Source organism: Thalassophryne amazonica, chromosome 6, assembly GCF_902500255.1.
Source record: "Thalassophryne amazonica chromosome 6, fThaAma1.1, whole genome shotgun sequence".
NCBI classification, from domain to species: Eukaryota; Metazoa; Chordata; class Actinopteri; order Batrachoidiformes; family Batrachoididae; genus Thalassophryne; species Thalassophryne amazonica.
In genome coordinates, this window is record NC_047108.1 from 24,699,966 (window position 1) to 24,725,818 (window position 25,853).

The following is a 25,853-nucleotide window of genomic DNA, read 5'->3' on the forward strand; positions in this document are numbered from 1 at the left end:
ATCAAGCAGGCAGCGTGTTACTGAATCACTGCCATTCTACATACAGAGAATATCTCTCCTTCCTCTCTGTCTTTTCTGCCATCTTCTCTGCTTAAGACACTCTTAAGATACGCTGACGCATGCATGACTTTGATGCACGCACTTGCGCGCACGTTGTTGTGATGATCCCACCCGCTGTGTTCCCAGCTGGACACTTTGTTCCACCGCCTGCCACGCGCTCTGTGCTGGACGCTGTGTATATAAAATAATTAATTTGTAGCGGATTAATCAGTTTCTCTGCAAGTTGTCTTTTGAAAATGGCTCTAATTGCTTCCTGAATCACAGAGGACTGCTCCAGTAGTGCCGTTCGCACTGAACGAGCTGGAGAATGTATTTGGAGCCGTCTAATAAGGTAATTATTTGTCATGTTTACATTGTCATGGCTTGGTAAAACAGTTGCATGATTTTTCCTTCTTGTCTGCAGCTGTTAAAGTATGTTTATGATAGATTTAACATCTCATTATAATCCTTCAGACGAGCTGTGGTCTGATGCGATCCATTGATGCAACCACTCGCTCTGTTCACTTCTTTACTCCACTTGACGAGCTGCACGTCGTGTGTGTGAGCAGATTTCGTCACGTAACATGACATTTATGCGTGAAGGATTTTTTTAACATTTCAAAATTCTCTTTGCGCAATTGCACGTGCTGGCGCCTGTTGGAGCGAGCCTTTTACTACAGTATCACACAACTGTAAACCCAAAACATCAACATGAAACTAACAATTTACCTCGGTCACACCCCATCCGTCCGTTGATGAGAGAGAGAAAGATGACCAAGGTTCAGTCCAGTTCTCAGATTGATCTCGCCTTTAATACAGAGAATGAGCCAAAGTAACAGAGAGTATCTGGGTTCACATTTAGTTTGCCCTAGCAATCAGGCTCTGAGCAGGAACCCCGTCTATCTCTCCCTGAACCCATATACGAGGTATCTTATAAAACTAACCGGCAGTTTTATAAAAAAAAAAAACTATATGGATTTGATTGACATGTGATTACACCAATCATGCTTGAACCCTCGTGCGCATGCGTGAGTTTTCATTTCCCTGTGGGCAGGCCTTGAGTGAGATGTGGTCCCGCCCTCTCGGCTCTCCATTGTTTCACACGCTGCTCGAGACGGTGCGCGTTGCTTTATCAAACTTTTTTCTGGACCTGTGAGGAATATCCAAGTGGACACTATTTGAGAAATTCAGCTGGTTTTCGGTGAAAAGTTTAACGGCTGATGAGAGATTATGGGGTGTTTCTGTCTCTGTCAGAGCTTCCCACGGAGCGGGACGTCCTGCAGCGCTTCCAGGCGCCGTCGTCGGCCTGTTTCAAGCTGAAATCATCCTACTTTAAGGCTCTGTTGACCCAGGACGTCGTGAGAGAACAGAGAAGATTCAGAAGAGGCCGGCATGAGGACTTTATGCGGACATTCCACTGTTTAAGGACATTTTGTAATGAAAGACGTGTGCGCAAATTCGCCGAGTCGTTTCCGTGACGACTCGGTGAATCTGTGTGCGCTGCGACAGGAAAAACACCTCCGTGTTGAAAACCATTTGTAAAATTCAGGCGGCTTTTGATGGCTTTCAACAAGTGAGCAACTGAGAAATTGTTTAACAGCTTGGGCATGTTCCAACTTGCCCGTTAAGGTTTCCAACGGAGGTGTTTTTCCTGTCGCGACCCCCCACGGTCGGGTCCGGCCCGACATGCGACTCTGCCCGCACGTTCTTTCATTACAAAATGTCCGTTAACAATGGAATGTCCGAATAAACTCCTCATGCCGACTTCTTCTGAAAGTTCTCTGTTCTCTGACGACTTACTGGGTCAACAGAGCCTGAAATGTGGAAGTTTTCAACTTGAAACGGCGAGACGCTGCCGCCTCGAAGCGCAGATCGCCGTCAGGCGCCGTGGGCTGTCCTTACGGCGACACTACCAGACCAAAATCTCTCATCAGCCGTTAAAATTTTTACAGAAAACCAGCTGAATTTATCGAATGGTGTCCACTCAGTTGTGCCTTACAGTTTTGAAAAAATTGTGATCAAACAAAGCAGCAGTCTCTGAGCCATTCCTAAACAATGAAAAAATCGACGAGAGGGTGGGCGACTCCTCACTCAAAGACTGCCCACAGGTGAATGACGTAACCGACAGGCGTGAAAAAACTCTCGCATGCCCACGAGGGTTCAAGCATGTCTGATGTAATCACACGTGATTCAAATCCATATGGTTTTTGAAAAAAATAATAAGGTCGGATACTTTTCTAATAGACCTCATATACTATAGGAGTTTCTGTCTAAACACTGCGTCACTACACTAAGATGTTGAATTCTTCTTGATTGGTCCACTTCTCATCCTGCGCGCAGTGCAGTCTTGTTTCTTCTTGTATGCCAGCGCTGATCATGACCTAAAAAAGAAATGTCATACAAACTCCCCCTCATCTTGACTGAGCTGCACATCCTCAATGAGAAAAACAACTTGACCTCATCTCCTGATTGCCCAATAAGACAAACAAACTTGGCCTTGTTTCAGTTACAGTGGGGCAAATAAGTATTTCATCCACTGTCAATTTTGCAAGTTTTCACACCTACAAAGAATGGAGAGGTCTATAAGTTTTCCTTATTTCAATCTGAACTCCAAATGGAGTGCTAAAATGTTTCAGAATCACGTACAATGAAATTTAGGTGCTCATTCCCAAAAAAACATGTAAATGACAAAAATAAAATAAAGAAAAAAAGGTGTAAGTTACAAAAAAAAATAAAAAATGCTAAAAACAGCATATACACATGTGCTCGTGAGAGAATACGTGTGAACATTACAAAATAGTCTTCCAAGATAGTGCCATGTGATGAGGCAGTCTTTAAAGTTTACGGTGCGATTAAAATTGCACAGTGACCTTAAAGTGCACAGTGGGTGCATATGCTGAGGCAGAAGGAAGTCCTCGAGACCGCAGTGAGTCAATGTGTGCATGTGATCAGGGGGTCGAGTGGAGACTGTGACTGTCTTATGGCGCGGGGGAAGAAGCTGTTTGTAAGTCTGGCAGTGTGGGATTCGACAGATCTGTAACGCCGTCTAGAGGGCAACAGGTTCTTCAACAAATAAATGAGTTCCATGGGCAGAACACATGTTTGAACAAAACCCTGGCTGTCTGCATGTTGGTGGGTAGGTTAAGTAGTGGTTTGATGTCAGACAACTTTGAGGCTTAATTGATAACTAAAAGTATACCAGAATTTCCCCCTAAAGGGTAACAAAATCAATAGAGACATGGGGCCAGGGCCAGCAAGGAACCATGAGAGGCTGGAGGAAACCTGCTGGAGGTAAAGTTAGGTGAGCTGGGCCACCAAAAACAGTTGCGTGATAACACTTTGATTGATAAGTCACCCCAGGATGGCAGGTTAATTTTGATATGTGGCCTCACTGCAGGAGATTTAACTGGTGAAGTGTGCAACCCTCAGGAACCTGAGGACTTTCCAAAGCCTCCCCAACTGCTCTGCTTCCCATTCGCCCTTTTCAAGTTTCAAATCCCGTAAAACCTCAGAGAGGTCGCCATGCTGCGAGATCTCAGTAACATTGAGAACTGCATTGAGACACTCTGATCGGGCTGCATTTTAACCGCTGCACATGGACAACACCATTAACATCGCAACATAAAACTATTTTTATATTGTGCCTAAAACTGTCATGAATATATTCTCTGGGTTTATAGACATTGTTATTGCGTTTGTTTTATGTAAACATGCGAGAATCACAGACTATAATATGTCTGAAATTCAGTTTGCGTTTATTAAATTCCACGCAGATTAAACGTAGCAGACACGGATTATTTGTTATAATTGTTTTAGTAAGTTTTCAGGGTATCATGCAGCAGTCTCTTATTAACGTGCAAGGGATTATGGGATACATGAAAACCCTGAATGTGATGGGGTTTTAGAGGGCAAAACAGGAGATTTTGCTTTGGCAGTCGCAAGAGGAAGAACGTCATCACAAGGCCTCTAGTTTTCATGTTTTGTGAACCTGCACAATAGATGAGGGTGGAATCGAACCTGTTAATGAAAAGGACCAACATAGCTTGGAGGGAATGTGCCACATAGAGCAGTGCATTCCAGATGTTTGTGACCTGCCCATGCATCGTGATTCAAGGAGGATATTACAGGGTTTAGTGGACACCCTGCTCAGAGTGCCGCTCTCATTGGACGGACATCTCTACTATTTTGGACTTATGGGTAGCGCGCCGGACTACTTTCACCACACTGCTCAGTGTGCCGCTCTCATTGGAGCAACAACACACTGAATGTGTCTCTTCCCAGATAGATCTCTTTCAATGCAGCTTCTTGTTCTGACTTTAACACAAAATTAACACCCAACTCTTTCATCACCAACTGGAAATGGCAATCAAAACATTCCAGTCGTATCTTTCTGAACTCTTCCCCATCAAACTCCATTGTGTCAATGTTTACAATGTGCTTGAGCGATAACAGGTGAAGTTGCTCATAAACTTTAAGTTTCTTAAATATTTATTATGGCTACTCTTCAGTTATCTTTGTAATTTTATTACTGGTAAAGTTTAGAATTAATTTAGATGATATATACTCGTTATCTCACAGGAATTATCACAATTATCTGGGAACTACTTTTTGCGCAGGAATTCATCAAGCACGTCAGTCGCACACGCGTACTAACACAGAATACCCAGAAACTGGCTAGACGTTTGGCCAAAACGAGAGTGTCCACTTTTAGCTTGCCATAAGCTAAGCTAGTGGCGCTCGCGAGAGTGTGTTTAGTGGGTTGATTCTGTGTTTGTACATTTGTTGGTAAACCAGATTTGTATTGCAGCAGTTGTGTGTATCATTTTAACAGCCATACGATGTAACAGACGTCCCGTCACACATCACGCTTAGATTGCTGCGTGTCAGCTGCTTTTCCACTCAGGCAAAGCACCGACACTACATGGGTAATATTCTACCGAAATAATGTGTGTTAGGATCACGCTTCATTTAGTGTTTTTTTTTTTTCTTCAACAGAACAAAACACATACTATTAAAAATAATGTGCATCAGCAACAACAAAGAAGAAAGCAAGCAGCACCTTAGAACGGCTGGATGCCAGCTGCCTTCCAATCATAGTGTGCGTGTGAGAGAGAGATGTCTTGTTTTGACTGTGCGGTAGGTGGCGGTATGCACCTGTACCATGTTGGTGCGACCCGCCAAAAAACAACACAAAGAAGCAGAAAAAGAGGAAGCAAAGAAGACTCCTGTCAGCTTTCCCACAGCTGGAAGTGGAAACGCTTTATTTTATTTTATTTTATTTTTTCCCCCAGGAATGTGAGCTGCAGTTTGACAGAAACGTCCGCCAGGAAATGGACGAGATTCGGTCAGTATTTAAATAAAATGATTTTCGTTGTGAGGAAGTGAGCTTGCTGTGTAAATCTTACACAGAAAGTTTTATTTAATTCTTTATTTTTTTAACGCCTAGTCCCGCTTTATGCAGATTTTGGTGAGTTCCAGAATCACAAAGCTCTCTCCACGTTTATATGTATATGTGTGTGGTATTTATCTAGTTATTTTTTTTTATTTCATTAACGATGCATTTCCAGTCTTTCCTTTTTTTTTTGCAATAAAACCTGCTTATGGTCACAGAATGGAGATTACGAGATAAAATTTTAATGTTTTCATCTTTGAGCCAGGTCTGTAAATGAAGAAAAAAAAAAAACTAATCCTGGTCATAGGTACTAAAGTAGCTTGGGAAACAATTAAGTCAATTATTTAAGAGCCGTAGTCTGTTGTGGAATGGTTTATAGAAGGGGGTGATATGTTTTAGTAGGCCACTGAAGTTTTTATTCAGGGAAGAGATATTGTCCAAACGGACAAAAATAATGTTTTTTTATCCAAAGATCCCTTCAGGTGAAAAATTTCTCTTATACTCACCCGACTGGTAAGCACCGAAAGCCGAGATAGGCATGTCCCAACTTGTCCTTTAATGGAGGTGTTCCTTTGTCTCGCTTCATCAGCGAATCGGTCGTGATGCGCGAAGCCTCCGCGCGGCTTTCCATGACAAAATCTCTTGTTAAAAGTGAAATCTGCCTGAAAATGGCTGATGTCCAGCTCTTGTGATAACCAGAGAAATTGCACATGATGGTCCCGGCTCCACACAGCGATCCGTTTAGAACTGATGTGGTGGTTTCTGCCTCTCGATGGCGGCTCAGGCGCGGCGCGCTGTGCGCCATTGTGGGCAGTCCTTAAAGCTGTAGTAACACTCCTTATTCTCTGTGAAGCCTGTAAAATTTTCACCGAAAGCCAGATAAATTTTTTGAATGGTTTCCAGCTGCCTGTCTCTAACAGTTTCTGAAAAAATTCTGTTAGAAAAAAAAGCCCAAATCATTCCGCCATTTCCTCACAATGAAACAACGACGAGAGGGGTGGACAGTGCTCACTCAGAGCCTGCCCACACGCGAATGACGCAACCGACAGGCGTGGAAAAACTCACGCATGCGCACGAAGGTTCAAGCTTGGCTGACGTAAAAACATATGAATCAAATACGTATATTTTTTGCATAAAATAAAAAGGTCGGATACTTTTCTCACAGACCTCGTATTTACCTTTTTATGTAAAACCGACCTATTATGGTCTTCTGAAACAGTTCATGTATTTTATAACTTAAAAATGGAACCACTGCTAATGTGTTAGCATATCTATAACATTTCCAATGTTAAAGTTAGCATTAGCTTTTCGCATCTCAGCACCTTTGTGTGCATTTGTTTTCTGTACAATAACTAATGGCTCAGCATTTGTTGTCATAAGAGTCAAATGTATTAAAAATGGTAATTTTTTAAATTTATTATATATATATATATATATATATATATATATATGTGTATGTATGTGTATATATATATGTGTATGTATGTGTGTATATATATATGTGTATGTATGTGTGTATATATATATGTGTATGTATGTGTGTATATATATACTCAACAAAAATATAAACGCAACACTTTTGGTTTTGCTCCCATTTTGTATGAGATGAACTCAAAGATCTAAAACTTTTTCCACATACACAATATCACCATTTCCTTCAAATATTGTTCACAAACCAGTCTAAATCTGTGATAGTGAGCACTTCTCCTTTGCTGAGATAATCCATCCCACCTCACAGGTGTGCCATATCAAGATGCTGATTAGACACCATGATTAGTGCACAGGTGTGCCTTAGACTGCCCACAATAAAAGGCCACTCTGAAAGGTGCAGTTTTATCACACAGCACAATGCCACAGATGTCGCAAGATTTGAGGGAGCGTGCAATTGGCATGCTGACAGCAGGAATGTCAACCAGAGCTGTTGCTCGTGTATTGAATGTTCATGTCTCTACCATAAGCCGTCTCCAAAGGCGTTTCAGAGAATTTGGCAGTACATCCAACCAGCCTCACAACCGCAGACCACGTGTAACCACACCAGCCCAGGACCTCCACATCCAGCATGTTCACCTCCAAGATCGTCTGAGACCAGCCACTCGGACAGCTGCTGAAACAATCGGTTTGCATAACCAAAGAATTTCTGCACAAACTGTCAGAAACCGTCTCAGGGAAGCTCATCTGCATGCTCGTCGTCCTCATCAGGGTCTCGACCTGACTCCAGTTCGTCGTCGTAACCGACTTGAGTGGGCAAATGCTCACATTCGCTGGCGTTTGGCACGTTGGAGAGGTGTTCTCTTCACGGATGAATCCCGGTTCACACTGTCCAGGGCAGATGGCAGACAGCGTGTGGCGTCATGTGGGTGAGCGGTTTTCTGATGTCAGTGTTGTGGATCGAGTGGCCCGTGGTGGTGGGGTTATGGTATGGGCAGGTGTCTGTTATGGACGAAGAACACAGGTGCATTTTATTGATGGCATTTTGAATGCACAGAGATACCGTGATGAGATCCTGAGGCCCATTGTTGTGCCATACATCCAAGAACATCACCTCATGTTGCAGCAGGATAATGCACGGCCCCATGTTGCAAGGATCTATACACAATTCTTGGAAGCTGAAAATGTCCCAGTTCTTGCATGGCCGGCATACTCACCGGACATGTCACCCATTGAGCATGTTTGGGATGCTCTGGACCGGCGTATACGACAGCGTGTACCAGTTCGTGCCAATATCCAGCAACTTCGCACAGCCATTGAAGAGGAGTGGACCAACATTCCACAGGCCACAATTGACAACCTGATCAACTCTATGCGAAGGAGATGTGTTGCACTGCATGAGGCAAATGGTGGTCACACCAGATACTGACTGGTACCCCCCTCCCAATAAAACAAAACTGCACCTTTCAGAGTGGCCTTTTATTGTGGGCAGTCTAAGGCACACCTGTGCACTAATCATGGTGTCTAATCAGCATCTTGGTATGGCACACCTGTGAAGTGGGATGGATTATCTCAGCAAAGGAGAAGTGCTCACTGTCACAGATTTAGACTGGTTTGTGAACAATATTTGAGGGAAATGGTGATATTGTGTATGTGGAAAAAGTTTTAGATCTTTGAGTTCATCTCATACAAAATGGGAGCAAAACCAAAAGTGTTGCGTTTATATTTTTGTTGAGTGTATATAAAACAATTTAGCCACTGATCTTTTCTCATAATTACGAGATCAGCGGTTGAATTTTTTTTTATATTTTATCCAGTGAATGCAATACGCTTCCGTAGCAAACAGATCATTCTTTTGTAAAATTTTCTCGGGAATTCAGTTCTGCAGTGCAAAATCTCTACCAGTTAGCTGCTACAAGCATGATTTTCCAGACATTTCTCAATTTTATTTGCTAAGAGGGACAATGTAAATTGATCGTTTTCTTTTTAAAATAAATAAAAATGTAAATGTATACAATTGCAGCCATAGGCTGATTTCTATTGTCAGTCACTCTGCCAGATGGTACAGCCAAGTTCCTAAAATAGTAAAACAAAAAACACATAATAAAATCATATTACAGTGTACTCCACAACGCTGGTACAACACAGATTGCGGCATATTCCCAGCCCTTTACACAATGTCCAAGTTTCACACAATAGTAAACACTGTGAGGGCAGGTTTGGGTAGACATCAACCATCCCTTCAGATGTTTGTAAAAGTGGGGATGCGTATAGTGCGAATTTGGTCAAATTGCACATTAAGTGTGCATCAAGCAGGAATCGTATCCAAAACGTGTAAAATTGTAGCTGCAGTCAACGGGGCACTAGTTTGGAAATGAGATAATCTCATTTACAAAGGAGATAATCTTAATTAATCAACCAAAAAGAGTTCACATACATCACATGGAGATCAATCAAGATCAGCCAGAGCTTGCTGATATAAGATCTGCATCCAGTGCGATCTGGATGCTCTGGCTGTGTCTACTTTATTTTTAGCCAAAGTGTCCACATTTACAGCTTTTAGGTTGCTGTATTCCTCTGAGCTATACCGCTTGGCTCCCGCTGTATCGCCTATGTTCCGAAGCAAAGTCTCTAGAAGGTTGGCAGGAATATCAGCCTTGGAAACCACTTTCGTTGGGTACCACGTTCTGCTGTGTTTTGCAATGTCTCCACAGATGAAGCCTTCCTCAGAGTCAGAGGAGATATCAGAGGAGCCATCATCATCATCAGGGTCTTAAAGTAGGGGCTCCAGGGGAGATTCAGGTTCACTTATGACTGTTGGCTCTGCTTCTGTGCAGGAGTGACACATCCCCAGCTAAACTGAAAGAAATGCTTAGTTATGTTACTAATAGCTGCCTGGAAAATCACAAAATTTGTAAAAAAAAAAAAAAAAAAAAAAAAAAATCCTATCTATACCTTATTTTTTTTTTTAAACTATATGGATTTTTTTCATAAGTTTTCACGTCAGACAAGCTTGAACCCTTGTGCGCATGCGTGAGTTTTTCCACGCCTGTCGGTGACATCATTCGCCTGTGAGCACGCCTTGGGAATTCGCTTTGGTAGTGAGACAAAGGAACACCTCCATTTCGGCGTGTCAGAGGACAAGTTTGGACATGTCCAGCTCTCCACAATTTCACTGATACTTACTGGACTGGTAAGCATTGAAAGCCGAGATAGACATGTCCAAACTTGTCCTCTGATACGCCGAATCGGAGGTGTTCCTTTGTCTCGCTTCCAAAGCAAATCGGTCGTGACGCGCAAAGCCTCCGCACGGCTTTCCATGACGAAATCTCTTGTTAAAAGTGAAATCTGCCGGAAAATGGCTGATGTCCAGCTCTTGTGATAACCAGAGAAAGAGCACACGACGGTCTCGTATTCATAGAGCCATCCGTTTAGAAATGGTCCGGTGGCTTGTGCTGCGTCGTCGCAGCTCGGAGCGCGGCACGCTGAGCGTCCTTAAAGGGGTCCTTAAAGCTGTACTAACTGACCTTTCTCTGTGAAGCCCGTAAAATTTTCACCGAAAGCCAGATAAATTTTTCGAATGGTTTCCAGATGCCAGTCTCTAACAGCTTCTGAAAAAATTCTGATGGAAAAAAACCCCCAAATCATTCCGCCATTTCCAGACAATGAAAATCCGACGACGGGGCGGGACCACTCCTTCCCAAGGCGTGCTCACAGGCGAATGACGTCACCGACAGGCGTGGAAAAACTCACGCATGCGCACAAGGGTTCAAGCTTGTCTGACGTGAAAACATATGAATCAAATCCATATAGTTTAAAAAAAATAAAAAGGTACGATACTTTATGGACAGACCTCATATTTATGTTACTTTCATGCAACCTATATAAATGAGTATTGCCGGGTAAAATGAAGGAATGAGGGTTTTTTTTTTTTTTTTTTTTTTTTTTTTGCAGCAAAATATTTTTTTTTTCACGTCTTGAATATAAGGAGGATTGAGAAAAATTGTCATTTTTCTTAACTACAGTAAGACATTGCTTACTGTAAAGTATCATTTAATTGCATAGGACTCAGTGATTATTTTGATATGCAGTTTATGAACGCAACTTCTAAAACACTACCATCATGTAGTAAAATAAACTTCAAGTCTTACCTAAAACGCAAAATTTGCCAACAAAATTGTCACTCACCTCTTGGACAAATAATGATGGATGAAGTCAATGCTGCTTGGAAAGCTTAAATTTTAAGTTGAAGCAAAAGAACATAACATGTAAACTTGGAACAAACCTTATATTATAGCCCAGAACATTAATTAACTTACTCACTGCACAATGAAATCACACAGTTAAAACTGTCACCAAAAACACCTATTTTGGGGGGTATTTTTAAGGTTTAACACCAAAAAACAAACATTTGTATTAATAGTTAGACACTTTTCATTGCTAGATTCTGAAAGAGCAGGTAGTTTTGCCCCTAGAAACAACAAAAAACACCAAGAAGTACCTTTTTTTTTTATTAATTTTTTTTCACACATTTGGCAATAACTTGTGACTCAAAGTTTGTCTTATGTAAGCCTACCACCAGTGTTGCCACAGTTACTTTGAAAAAGTAACTTAGTTACTTTACTGATTACTCAATTGTAAAAGTAACTAAGTTAGATTACTAGTTACTTTTCCCAGCTGCCGACAACAACCCTCTGCCACCTCAACATGACAATGCCTGTTTTGCCAAAACTCACTTTATAGTCACCCTTTCTTGACTTCAATGAAAATAAATACTTGTTTTATAAAAAGTAAAATAAAGACGTCTTTCTTGACCTCATATTTAACTGTTGACAGCACTGTAACAGTAAAACTTGCAATTTCGAGCCTACATTGTTTATAAAGGTAACTATTAAATTCTAACATTTTTCTAACATTTAAATTCTCTCTAAACATTTTACTTGTCGAAATTATTATTATTTTAAGCAATATTAGTTGTAGTAAAAAACGGCTTCAAAATTGCACCTTTAATCTAGGGGTGTTGTGGGGGAGGGGGCACATCCTTGCCCCACGCCCCCATTCCATCTAGATTCGCCCCTGCTTTGGCGTTTGAGCACAAAGAATGGATAACATTTATTTATGCAGAAAACAGGACCAGATTTACAGGTAAGAAAGTTTTATTGCGTTTTCACATCATGTGGTCCTCAGAAAGAGTTTAGGTGCATTTGAGTGGAAAATAGTGTTAGTTGTTGACGCGTCGCGGAGGATCAGCTGTTTTTAACGACCAGATACAGAGCGGCTCAGCTCAGAATTCTAAATAAAGGAGGGAAAAAAGTATAAAAATGTCTTTGTAAAGCTCAGTGCAGGTGTGCTGATCACCTCGCTTTAAGAGGTGAGGACGAGTCGAGCAGCTGCAAAAAACCGCGGATTAAAAGCTCACAGCTCGCTGAAAGTGGGACGTTCAGTCGAACCCTGACCTCCTGCCCACAGACCAAGTTTAATGCTGTTATCGACCCACAATGAAAAATAATAGTAACGCACAGTGACATGGAGAAGTAACTTTAATCTGATTACTGATTTGGAAAGATTAACGCGTTAGATTACTCGTTACTAAAAAAGTGGTCAGATTAGAGTAACGCGTTACCGGCATCACTGCCTACCACAGTCCTGCAAAGCTTGATCATTGGTGCATTAAAAACTGTTCACAGAAAAACAGAAGTGTTTTTTTTTCTTTGTTTTTTTTCTCATATTAAAGAATACCCAAAGACTAGGATCACTCAGTTTCTGCATTACTAACCTGCAGTTGTATGCAAAGGTTTGGGCACCCCTGATAATTTTCATGATTTTCCTAAAAAATCATTTGTTGTCTGGATCAGAAATTTCAGTTAAATACAGTGAGGAAAATAAGTATTTGAACACCCTGCGATTTTGCAAGTTCTCCCAGTTAGAAATCATGGAGGGGTCTGAAATTTTTATCTTAGGTGCATGTCCACTGTGAGAGAAAAAAAAAAAAAAAAAAATCTGGAAATCACAATGTATGATTTTTTTTAAAAGTAATTTATTTGTATGTTACTGCTGCAAATAAGTATTTGACCCCCTACCAACCAGCAAGAATTCTGGCTCTCACGGACCTGTTAATTTTTCTTTAAGAAGCCCTCTTATTCTGCACTCTTTACCTGTACGAGGTCTATTAGAAAAGTATCCAACCTTATTTTTTTTCAAAAACCACATGGATTTGAATCACGTGTGATTGCGTCAGACAAGCTTTAACCCTCCTGCGCATGCGTGAGTTTTTCCACGCCTGTTGGTTGCGTCATTCGCCTGTGAGCAGGCTTTGAGTGAGGAGTGGTCCACCCCCTCGGCGGATTTTCATTGTCAGGAAATGGCGGAATGATTTGGGCTTTTTTTCCCATCAGAATTTTTTCAGAAACTGTTAGAGACTGGCAGCTGGAAACCATTAGAAAAATTTATCTGGCTTTCGGTGAAAATTTTACGGGCTTCACAGAGAATAAGGTCTGTTACTACAGCTTTAAGGATGGCTTTAAGGACGCTCGGCGCGCCGCGCTCCGTGCCACCATCGAGAGCCACAAACCACCGGATCATTTCTAAACGGATCGCTGTGTGGAGCCGGGACCATCGTGTGCAATTTCTCTGGTTATCACAAGACCTGGACATCAGCCATTTTCTGGCAGATTTCACTTTTAACAAGAGATTTTGTCATGGAAAGCCGAGCAGAGGCTTCGTGCGTCACGACCGATTTAGTGATGGAGCGAGACAAAGGAACACCTCTGTTTTTGTCTCACAGGACGGCTTTGAGATGGCGTTCAGACAGCTGTCGGTGGTTTTTCCATCGAGTGATTATCCAAGAAATTGTGGATGTGCCTGGACATGCCAGAACATGTCCCAGAAGGCTTCATCACGGCGTTGCTGTGCGCTAAGCGGCACCGCCGCGACGCGCGAAGCCTCCGCTCCTCTTTCCATGACAAAAACTCCTGTAACAGTGGAATGTGCTGTTCATTTCCAAACTGGACGCTGTGTTTTATCCGGGACGTCGTCTGACTAGCACAGGAATTATGAAAAGACGTGGACATCAGCACTTTTTCGGCACATTGAGACAGACGTGCGGAGGAATTCCACGCGTTGCGGCGGTGCCGCATGGCACAAAGCAACGCCGTGATGAAGCCTCACGGGACATGTTCTGGCATGTCCAGGCACATCCACAATTTCTCGGATAATCACTCGATGGAAAAACCACCGACAGCTGTCTGAACGCCATCTCAAAGCCGTCCTGTGAGACCAAAACGGAGGTGTTCCTTTGTCTCGCTCCATCAGCAAATCAGTCGTGACGTGCGAAGCCTCCGCTCGGCTTTCCATGACAAAATCTCTTGTTAAAAGTGAAATCTGCCGGAAAATGGCTGATGTCCAGCTCTTGTGATAACCAGAGAAAGTGCACACAACGGTCTCGGATCCACAGAGCCATCCGTTTAGAAATGATCCGGTGGTGTGTGGCTCTCGATGGCGGCATGGAGCGCGGCGCGCCGAGTGTCCTTAAAGCCGTCCTTAAAGCCGTCCTTAAAGCTGTAGTAACAGTCCTTATTCTCTGTGAAGCCTGTAAAATTTTCACCAAAAGCCAGATAAATTTTTCTAATGGTTTCCAGCTGCCAGTCGCTAACAGTTTCTGAAAACATTCTAATGGAAAAAAAGCCCAAATCATTCGGGCCATTTCCTGACAATGAAAATCCGACGAGGGGGCTGGACCACTCCTCACTCAAAGCCTGCTCACAGGCAAATGACGCAACCGACAGGCGTGGAAAAACTCACGCAGGCGCACGAGGGTTCAAGCTTGTCTGACGCAATCACACGTGATTCAAATCCATATGGTTTTTGAAAAAAATAATAAGGTCGGATACTTTTCTAATAGACCTCGTATTAATTGCACCTGTTTGAACTTGTTACCTGTATAAAAGATGCCTATTCACACACTCAATCAATCACACTCCAACCTGTCCACCATAGCCAAGACCAAAGAGCTGTCTAAGGACACCAGAGACAAAACTGTAGACCTGCACGAGGCTGGGATGGACTACATGACAACAGGCAAGCAGCTTAGTAGAAGACAACAACTGTTATGATTATTTATTAGAAAGTGGAAGAAACACAAGATGACTATCAATCTCCCTCAGTCTGGGATTCCATGCAAGATCTCACTTTGTGGGTTAAGGATGATTCTGAGAAAGCTCAGAACTACACAGGAGGACCTGGTCAATGACCTGAAGAGAGCTGGGACCACAGTCACAAAGATTACATTAGTAACACATGATGCTGTCATGGTTTAAATTCCTGCAGGGCAGCAAGGTCCCCCTGCTCAATCCCAGCACATGTCCAGGCCCGTTTGAAGTTCACCAGTGACCATCTGGATGATCCAGAGGAGGCATGGGAGAAGATCATGTGGTCAGATGAGACCAGAATAGAGCTTTTTGGAATCAACTCCACTTACCATGTTTAGAGGATGAGAACAACCCCAAGAAAACCATCCCAACCGTGAAGCATGGGGGTGGAAACATCATACTCTGGGTGTGCTCTTCTGCAAAAGGGGCAGGATGACTGCACTGTATTGAAGGGAGGATGGATGGGGTCATGTATTGCGAGATTTTGGCAAACAACCTCCTTCCCTCAGTAAGAGCATTGAAGATGGGTCATGGCTGGGTCTTCCAGCATGACAGTGACCCCAAACACACAGCCAGGGCAACTAAGGAGGGGCTCCGTAAGAAGCATTTCAAGGTTCCGGAGTGGCCTGGCCAGTCTCCAGACCTGAACCCAATAGAAAATCTTTGGAGGGAGCTGAAACTCCAAACCTGAAGTATTTGGAGAAGATCTGTGTGGAGGAGTGGACCAAAATCCCTGCTGCAGTGTGTGCAAACCTGGTAAAAAAAATACAGGAAATGTTTGACCTCTGTAATTGCAAACAAAGGCTACTGTACCAAATATTAACATTGTTTTTCACAGGTGTTCAAATACTTATTTGCGGCAATAACATACAAACAAATTATTTTAAAAAATCATACATTGTGATTTCCGGATTTTTTTGGGTTTTTTTTAGATTGTCTCTCACAGTGGACATGCACCTAAGATGAAAATTTCAGACCTCTCCATGATTTCTAAGTGGGAGAACTTGCAAAATCTCAGGGTGTTCAAATACTTATTTTCCTCACTCTGTATCATATAGCAGACAAACACACTATTTGAGCAGTGAAATGAAGTTTCTAATATTTACAGAAAGTGTGCAATACTTCTTTAAACAAAATTGGGCAGGTGCATAAATTTGGGCACCCCAACAGGAAAAAATACATCGATATTTAGTAGATCCTCTTTTTACAGAAGTCACAGTCTCTAAATGCTTCCTATATCTTCCAGTCAGAGTCTGAATTCTGGTTGAAGGTATTTTTGGACCATTCTTCTTTACAAAACATCTCCAGTTCAGTTAGGTTTGTTGGTTTCCGATCATGGACAGCCCACTTAAAATCACACAACAGATTTTCAATAATATTCAGTTCTGGGGACTGAGATGTCCATTCCAGAACATTGTCCTTGTTCCTCTGCATGAATGCCTTAATAGATTTTGAGCAGTGTCTACTGCCGTTGTCTTGTTGAAAGATCCAGCCCCGGCGCAACTCCAGCTTTGTCACTCATTCATGAACATTGTTCTCAAGAATCTGCTGATATTGACTGGAATCCATGTGACTCTCAACTTTAACAAGATTCCCGATACCTGCACTGGCCCCACAGCCCCACAGCATGATGGAACCACCTCTAAATTTTACTGTAGGTAGCAAGTGCTTTTCTTGGAATCCTGTGTTCTTTTTCAGCCATGCATACCATCCCTTATGTCCAAATAACTCAATTTTAGTTTCAGCAGTCCACAGCACCTTCTTCCAAAATGAAGCTGGCTTGTCCAAATATGCTTTAGAATACCTCAAGTGACTCCGTTTGTGGCGTGTATGCAGAAAAGACTTCCTCTGCATTACAGCATCATACAGCATCCTTGTGCAAAGTGTGCTGTATAGTTGAACGATGCACAGAGACACTATCTGCAGCAAGATCATGTTGTAGGTCTTTGGAGCAGGTCTGTGGGTTGACTGACTGTTCTTACCATCCTTCGCTTCAGCTTATCTGAAATTTTTCTTGGCTTGCCACTTCGGGCCTTAACTAGGACTGTGCCTGCGGTCTTTCATTTCCTCACTATGCTCCTCACACTGGAAACTGACAGCTGAAATCTCTGAGATAGCTTTTTGTGTCCTTCCCCTAAACCATGATGTTGAACAGTCTTTGTTTTCAGGTCATTTGAGAGTTGTTTTGAGGCTCCCATGTTGCCACTCATTAGAAGCGATGCAAAGAGGGGAAACATTTGCAAATGGCCACCTTAAATACCCTTTCTCATGATTAGCTGTGTAAGAACATGAAGGGTCAATGAGCTTACCAAACCAATTTTGTGTTGTGTAATTAGTGCTAAATGTATTCAAATCAATAAAATGACAAGGGTGCCCAAATTTATGCACCTGCCTAATTTTGTTTAAATAATTATTGCGCACTTTTTGTAAATACTAGAAACTTCATTTCTCAAATATCAGTGTGTTTGTCTGCTATATGATATATTTAACTGAAATTTCTGTTCCACACAACGAAGGGAAAATCATGAAAATTATCAGGGGTGCCCAAATGTTTGCATACAACTGTACACAGCACTATGGGTGTACACAGTTTTTTTTTGGGGGGGAAGAGGAAAATTTAATGTATGTATATTGTCAGAATCCCTCCCTGTCATCACTGATAGGTCTCAGTGTACAACCACTTTTTCTTGGAAGTTTAAGTCCAGACATCCTGGTAAAGCATGGTAGTAACCACCATTCCTTGTGTGTGTGTGTGTGTGTGTGTGTGTGTGTGTGTGTGTGTGAGACAAACCATTATGCAGACCATGCTAAGAATCAAATTTTGATACTTTAAAGCAGGGGTAGGCAACCTGTTCCAGAAAGAGCCATGAGGGTGCAGGTTTTCTTTGCAGCCACTGACTCCACCAGGTGATTTCACTGATTAACTGATTCCATCTGCTCAAAGTGATATTAATCAGTAAAATCACCTGGTGGAGTCAGTGGCTGCAAAAGAAAACCTGCACCCTCATGGCTCTTTCTGGAACAGGTTGCCTACCCCTGCATTAAATGATGTTTTGCATTTAGCAGCAAAGATGTCTGGTGTTAAACAGGAGTTACTAAAAAGGAGTTTTAATAATGACAGATCATGCAAACGATGTGAGACCATTTGATAGGGGGAAAGAGTGCATTGCAAAGTATTTTCAGTGTCAGATTTTATATTCATATCCATATGAACAGATATTTGGCCATATTTTACATCAGTGCTATTAACAAAGTGATCTGGCCTGGCCGGGGTTCTCCCCGCAAGTTACAAAAACAAATGAATGTCCATGAGGAGGACCAGCTATGTGTACCTGCCCTAAGATAGGTAGCGCCAAAGCTGCAGAAAATGAAGGTCCTGGGATCGATTCCTGCCTGCTCCTTTCTGTGTGGAGTTTGCATGTTCGCATGGGTTCACTTCATGTGTTTTGGCCGCCTCCTGCTTCCAAAGACATACCGGTTAGGTGAATTGGAAAGTTCAAACTTGGAAACTTTAGGGGAGGTGATTGTCTAGTGGGTAATTGTTGGGCTTGAGACCAGAGGATCCTTGGTTCAAATCCCAACCTGACTGGAAAATCACTAAGGGCCCTTGGGAATAGTGGAAAAAGACGCACATGGAACCGAACAGAGTAGAGTTGAGTCGAGCTAGTTCTGTTTAGTGGAAAAGGGCCTTTAGTCCCCTAGTTGCTCCCGGTGTGGAGTGAGCACCTTGCCTTTCAGCATCCTGACATCGGGGTGAATGTGTGGCATTATTGTAAAGCGCTTTGATGGTCTGATGCAGATGGAAAACCACGATATAAATGCAGTCCATTTACCATGTAAAATTGCCTGTAGGTGTAAATGTGACTGAGTTTGTCTGTCTATATTTTGCCCTGTGATAGACTGGTGTCCTATCCAGAGTGTCCCCCACCTCTTGCCATGTGACTGCTGGGATAGGCTTCAGCTCCCCTGTGACCCTTAATTAGTATGAGTGGGTGAATGGATGGATGTGCCAATGGTACAAGGTGCATGTCTTTCCTGATCTGTGTGCATGCCCTAACATACGCATGAGAAATCTCCTCAGCGTCAATAAACCAGGAGATTGTTCATATGAGGACCTGGTGAGGCTGTTGAAAAACACAACCTAGTGAACTGATTCAACGGTGGAAGTTTAATACCAGAAATGGGGAAACTTGAAGAAAGCATGTTGCAGAACTGACAAAACTTGCACAAGACTGTAACTTTAGTGACTCCCTGATCATGATGTTGAAAGACCGGTTGGTTTGTGGAATAAATGAGGGCAGAATACAGCTGAGGTTTCTGTTTGAAGATTGACTGGCAGAAATTGAAGTTTTGGGTCTCCCAAAAAAAAAAAAAAAAAAAAAAATCAGGGTGTCAAACATTTTCGGCACCGACCAGCGTCACGCGTAGCAAACTTAAAGGGGTTCAACGGGGGGCTCTCCCGTGAACTGTTTGAGGAAAAAAAGTAGACCCTAAATGATGCATTCTATTGTATCTGGAGAACCAAATACTATACTTTGACCTTAAAAAAACTACTTACATTTTGCTTCTTTACAGTAATATATTTTCTTTTCTGCCAGACATAACATTGATTGAAGTGGCAAGGCCGAAAACCAGCATTGAATCCCCATGACCTTCGATCCCTCAGGCTGCACTGCATTAAAAACTGACATCATTGTGTAAAGGATCTTACCGCGTGGGCTCAGGAACACTTCAGAAAACCATTGTCAGTTAACACAGTTTGTCACTACATCTACAAGTGCAAGTTAAAATACATACATACATCAGCAACATCCAAAAATGCAGCTGTCTTCTCTGGGCCTGAGCTCATTTGAAATGAACAGATGCAAAGTGGAAAAGTGTGCTGTGGTCTGAGTCCACATTTCAAATTGTTTTTGGAAATCATGGATGTTGTGTCCTCCGGACAAAAGAGGAAAAGGACCATCCAGATTGTTACGTTCAAATGCCAGCATGTGTGATGGTATGGGGGTGTGTTAGTGTCCATGGCATGGGCAGCTTACACATTGGTGTTGGCACCATCAATGCTGAAAGGTACATCCAGGTTTTGGAGCAACACATGCTGCCATCCAAGCAACGTCTTTTTCAGGGACGTCCCTGCTTATTTCAACAAGACAATGCCAAGCCACATTCTGCACGTGTTACCACAGTGTGGCTTCGTAGTAAAAGAGTGCAGGTACTAGACTGGCCTGCCTGCAGTCCAGACCTGTCGCCCATTGAAAATGCATGGTGCATTATGAAGCTGTGAAAGGCTGTGAAAATACGACAACGGAGACCCCGGACTGTTGAACAACTGAAGTCGTACATCAAGCAAGAAGGGGAAAGAATTCCACCTACAAAGCTTCAACAATTAGTGTCCTCTGTTCCCAAACACTTATTGAGTGTTGTTAGAAGGAAAGGTGATGTAACACAGTGGTAAACATACCACTGTCCCAGCTTTTTTGAAACGTGTTGCAGGCGTCCATTTCAAAATGAGCAAATATTTGCACAAAAACAATAAAGTTTATCAGTTTGAACATTAAATATCTTGTCTTTGTGGTGTATTCAATTGAATATAGGTTGAAGAGGATTTGCAAATCATATTCTGTTTTTATTTGTATTTTACACAACATCCCAGCTTCATTGGAATTGGGGTTGTAAGTGGCCTAAGTCAATGGTTGGACTTAGTGTCATTGATTTGTTATTAGGCTTCATTGGAGGATCGTGATAACACTGGAATCATGTTATCTCAGTGGGCCGTTCGAAGTCAGGGACTATGTATAAAATTGGCTGTAATTTCTTAGTGGTTAATGTGATAGTTTTGCTACTTTTAATGTGTTCCAAATTATTTGAAAGGAGGATAGAATAGTTTAAATTTTTGGTGACATAGACAGCAAAACAAAACAAACAACAACAAAAAACTAATACAGCATAATTGAGTTATAGTGAATAATTTGAAGTCAATCATCTGTATCAACAGGAAAACCATTTTGAATTGAATTTATTTTGGCACACAAACTCGACAATAACAAAAACTGATACACAAGACAATTCCACAGTGACATGTGTGACCAAAAAGGGGGTGAGCAGAAGCAAAGCTTATAAACGCCCACCCCATATATAATATACATACATGTATACACATGAGCAAGCACACAGGTGACAGTGGTAAGGAAAAACTCCCTCTGATGTACTGAGGAAGAAACCTCAAGCAGACCAGACTCTAAGGGGTGACCCTCTGCTTGGGCCATGCTACAAACACATTCAACAACACAAACTCAAATCCCATTATCATAAACATCTAGTGAACCCTGTGTCTTCACCTACATACATAGATACATACATATATACACACACCAACATACACATACATAATTACACACACACACACACACATATATATATATTAGGGCTGCAACAACGAATCAATAAAATTCGAGGCGTTGGCAACACATTGCGTCATCGATGCATTGTGTCAAGTGATTATGGCGTCAGAAGCTGCTGGCCGCTTCTAGCGCCAGTAGCGACCAGTGCAGAGAGCAGATCAGATGCTGTTTCGTAGAAGAACTACACACTTAGAATATGGCAGAAACAAGTAGACAGAAGAAAATCAAGACTTCAAAAGTGTGGGAGCACTTTGCGTTAAACAACGCAAAGACGTTTGTTAATGCCAACATTTGCAAGTCGGACCTCGCATGGCACGGGAGTACGACTGTAATGATGCAGCATCTCAAACGAAAGCATATCGGAGTCATCAACGAGGAAGGGCAGAGCTCAGTGTCTGGGCAAGTTAACAAATGTTTGTTTTTGTTTAAGCAGTCGTAAAATCCAGCCAGGCTGTTTGTGCTGCACTGGCCGCCTTGCAGACAGAGAGCCGAGCACCGCTGCAGCGGGAAAAAAAAAACAAAACTCTGTCAAAGTCTTCACATAAAACCAGCTCCTTCGGCTTGTGGGCCGTCCTTAAAGCTGTAGTAACACTTATTCTCTGTGAAGCCCGTAAAATTTTCACAGAAAGCCAGATAAATTTTTCGAATGGTTTCCAGCTGCCTGTCTCTAACAGTTTCTGAAAAAATTCTGATGGAAAAAAAGCCCAAATCATTCTGCCATTTCCTCGCAATGAAACGATGACGAGAGGGGTGGAGCAGTGCTCACTCAAAGCCTGCCCACAGGCGAATGACGCAACCGACAGGCGTGGAAAAACTCACACATGCGCACGAAGGTTCAAGCTTGGCTGACGTACACTCAACAAAAATATAAACGCAACACTTTTGGTTTTGCTCCCATTTTGTATGAGATGAACTCAAAGATCTAAAACTTTTTCCACATACACAATATCACCATTTCCCTCAATATTGTTCACAAACCAGTCTAAATCTGTGATAGTGAGCACACCTGTGCACTAATCATAGTGTCTAATCAGCATCTTGATATGGCACACCTGTGAGGTGGGATGGATTATCTCAGCAAAGGAGAAGTGCTCACTAGTGAGCACTTCTCCTTTAGACACCATGATTAGTGCACAGGTGTGCCTTAGACTGTCCACAATAAAAGGCCACTCTGAAAGGTGCAGTTTTGTTTTATTGGGGAGGGATACCAGTCAGTATCTGGTGTGACCACCATTTGCCTCATGCAGTGCAACACATCTCCTTCGCATAGAGTTGATCAGGTTGTCAATTGTGGCCTGTGGAATGCTGGTCCAATCCTCTTCAATGGCTGTGCGAAGTTGCTGGATATTGGCACAAACTGGTACACGCTGTTGTATACGCCGGTCCAGAGCATCCCAAACATGTTCAAAGGGTGACATGTCCAGTGAGTATGCCGGCCATGCAAGAACTGGGACATTTTCAGCTTCCAAGAATTGTGTACAGATCCTTGCAACATGGGGCCGTGCATTATCCTGCTGCAACATGAGGTGATGTTCTTGGATGTATGGCACAACAATGGGCCTCAGTGGTCACGGTATCTCTGTGCATTCATAATGCCATCAATAAAATGCTCCTGTGTTCTTCGTCCATAACAGATGCCTGCCCATACCATAACCCCACCGCCACCATGGGCCACTCGATCCACAACATTGACATCAGAAAACCGCTCACCCACACGACGCCACACACGCTGTCTGCCATCTGCCCTGGACAGTGTGAACCGGGATTCATCCATGAAGAGAACACCTCTCCAACATGCCAAACGCCAGCGAATGTGAGCATTTGCCCACTCAAGTTGGTTACGACGACGAACTGGAGTCAGGTCGAGACCCTGATGAGGATGACGAGCATGCAGATGAGCTTCACTGAGATGGTTTCTGACAGTTTGTACAGAAATTCTTTGGTTATGCAAACCGATTGTTTCAGCAGCTGTCTGAGTGGCTGGTCTCAGACGATCTGGGAGGTGAACATGCTGGATGTGGAGGTCCTGGGCTGGTGTGGTTACACGTGGTCTAGGGTTGTGAGGCTGGTTGGATGTACTGCCAAATTCTCTGAAACGCCTTTAGAGACGGCTTATGGTAGAGAAATGAACATTCAATACACAAGCAACAGCTCTGGTTGACATTCCTGCTGTCAGCATGCCAATTGCACGCTCCCTCAAATCTTGCGACATCTGTGGCATTGTGCTGTGTGATAAAACTGCACCTTTCAGAGTGGCCTTTTATTGTGGGCAGTCTAAGGCACACCTGTGCACTAATCATGGTGTTGCGTTAATATTTTTGTTGAGTGTATATATGTATGTGTGTATACGAGGTCTATTAGAAAAGTATCCGACCTTATTATTTTTTTCAAAAACCATATGGATTTGAATCACGTGTGATTGCGTCAGACAAGCTTGAACCCTCGTGCGCATGCGTGAGTTTTTCCACGCCTGTCTGTTGCGTCATTTGCCTGTGAGCAGGCTTTGAGTGAGGAGTGGTCCAGCCCCCTCGTCGTTGTTTCATTGCCAGGAAATGGCGGAATGATTTGGCCTTTTTTTCCATCAGAATTTTTTTCAGAAACTGTTAGAGACTGGCAGCTGGAAACCATTAGAAAAATTTATCTGGCTTATGGTGAAAATATTACGGACTTGGTAGAGAATAAGGAGTGTTACTGTCGCTTTAAGGACAGGCCCCAGCGGCTGTGGGGCGCGCCGTGCTCCGAAGCCCCCATTGACAGGCTGAACGACCATTTCATTTCTGAACGGATGGCTGTCTGGATCCTTCGTATGCTATTTCTCTGGTTATCACAAGAGCTGGACATCAACCATTTTCCGGCAGATTTCACTTTTAACAAGAGATTTTGTCATGGACAGCCGCGCGGAGGCTTCGCGCGTCACAACGGATTCGCTGATGGAGCGAGACAAAGAACACCTCCGTTTTGGAGTGTCAGAGGACAAGTTGGGACATGCCCAGCTCTCCACAGTTTCTCTAATACTCACTCGACTGGTAAGCCACTGAAAGCCGAGATAGGCATGTCCCAACTTGTCCTCTGACACTCCAAAACGGAGGTGTTCTTTGTCTCGCTCCATCAGCGAATCCATTGTGACGCGCGAAGCCTCCGCGAGAAACGCAAACGAGAAATTGTGCATGAGCTGGACATGCCAGAACTTGGCATGTCCTCTGCTCCTCTTTCCATGACAGAAACTCCTGTAACAGTGAAATGTGCCGTTCATTTCCACACTGGATGCTGTGTTGATCCAGGACGTCGTCTGACTTCCACAGGAATTGCGGAAGACGTGGACATCTGCACTTTTTCGGCACATTGAGACAGACGTGCGGAGGAATTCCGTGAGTTGCGGTGGAGCCGCATGGCGCAAAGCAACGCCGTGATAAAGCCTCACAGGACATGTTCTGGCATGTCCAGCTCATGCATAATTTCTTGGATAGTCACATGACTGAAAAGCCACCGAAAGCTGTCTGAAAGCCATCTGAACGGCGTCCTGTGAGACCAACACGGAGGTGCTTTTGTCCCGTGCCATGAGCGGCACGGTGGCACATCCCTCCGCTTTCCATGAAAAAAAAACTCCTGTAACAGTGGAATGTGCCAAAAAAGTCTTGATGTCCACATCTTCTGCCATTTTTGTGGAAGTCAGACAACGTCCCAGATCAACAAAGCCTTCACGTTGGAAATGATCTGGTTGTTTCAGCGGGGTGTCAGCCTGTCGATCAGCGCTCGGAGTGCGCCGCGGTCTCAGACGCTGTGGGCGGTCTTTAAACCGGCTGGAGCACTCCTTAATCTGTGTAATCCCCCATAAAATCGTCCCTGAAAGCCATTGTTAAGTATGTTACTGCCGCAAATAAGTATTTGAACACCTATGAAAATCAATGTTAATATTTGGTACAGTAGCCTTTGTTTGCAACTACAGAGGTCAAACGTTTCCTGTAGTTCTTGACCAAGTTTTCACACACTGCAGCAGGGATTTTGGTCCACTCCTCCATACAGATCTTGTCTAGATCTTTCAGGTTTGGAGTTTCAGCTCCCTCCAAAGATTTTCTATTGAGTTCAGGTCTGAAGCCTGGCCAGGCCACTCCAGGACCTTGAAATGCTTCTTACAGAGCCCCTCCTTAGTTGCCCTGGCTGTGTGTCTGGGGTCATTGTCATGCTGGAAGACCCAGCCATGACCCATCTTCAATGCTCTTACTGAGGGAAGGAGGTTGTTTGCCAAAATCTCGCAATACATGACCCCATCCACCATCCCTTCAATACGGTGCAGTCATCCTGTCCCCTTTGCAGAAGAGTACCCCAGAGTATGATGTTTCCACCCCCCATGCTTCACGGTTGGCATGGCTTTCTTGGGGTTGTTCTCATCCTCTAAACATGGTAAGTGGAGTTGATTCCAAAAAGTTCTATTCTGGTCTCATCTGA

General features: G+C 43.1%; 1 protein-coding gene across 1 annotated transcript in view; it reads left to right on the forward strand.

The window, feature by feature from the left end:
• Positions 1-5,224: 5,224 nt before the first annotated feature.
• LOC117511585 overlaps positions 5,225-25,853 on the forward strand; it is a 49,431-nt gene continuing 28,802 nt past the window's right edge. The window contains exon 1 of the mRNA XM_034171569.1: positions 5,225-5,383. Within this exon, the coding sequence (XP_034027460.1) occupies positions 5,370-5,383 (14 nt within the window). The 5' untranslated portion in view covers positions 5,225-5,369. The remainder of the gene's footprint in view (positions 5,384-25,853) is intronic.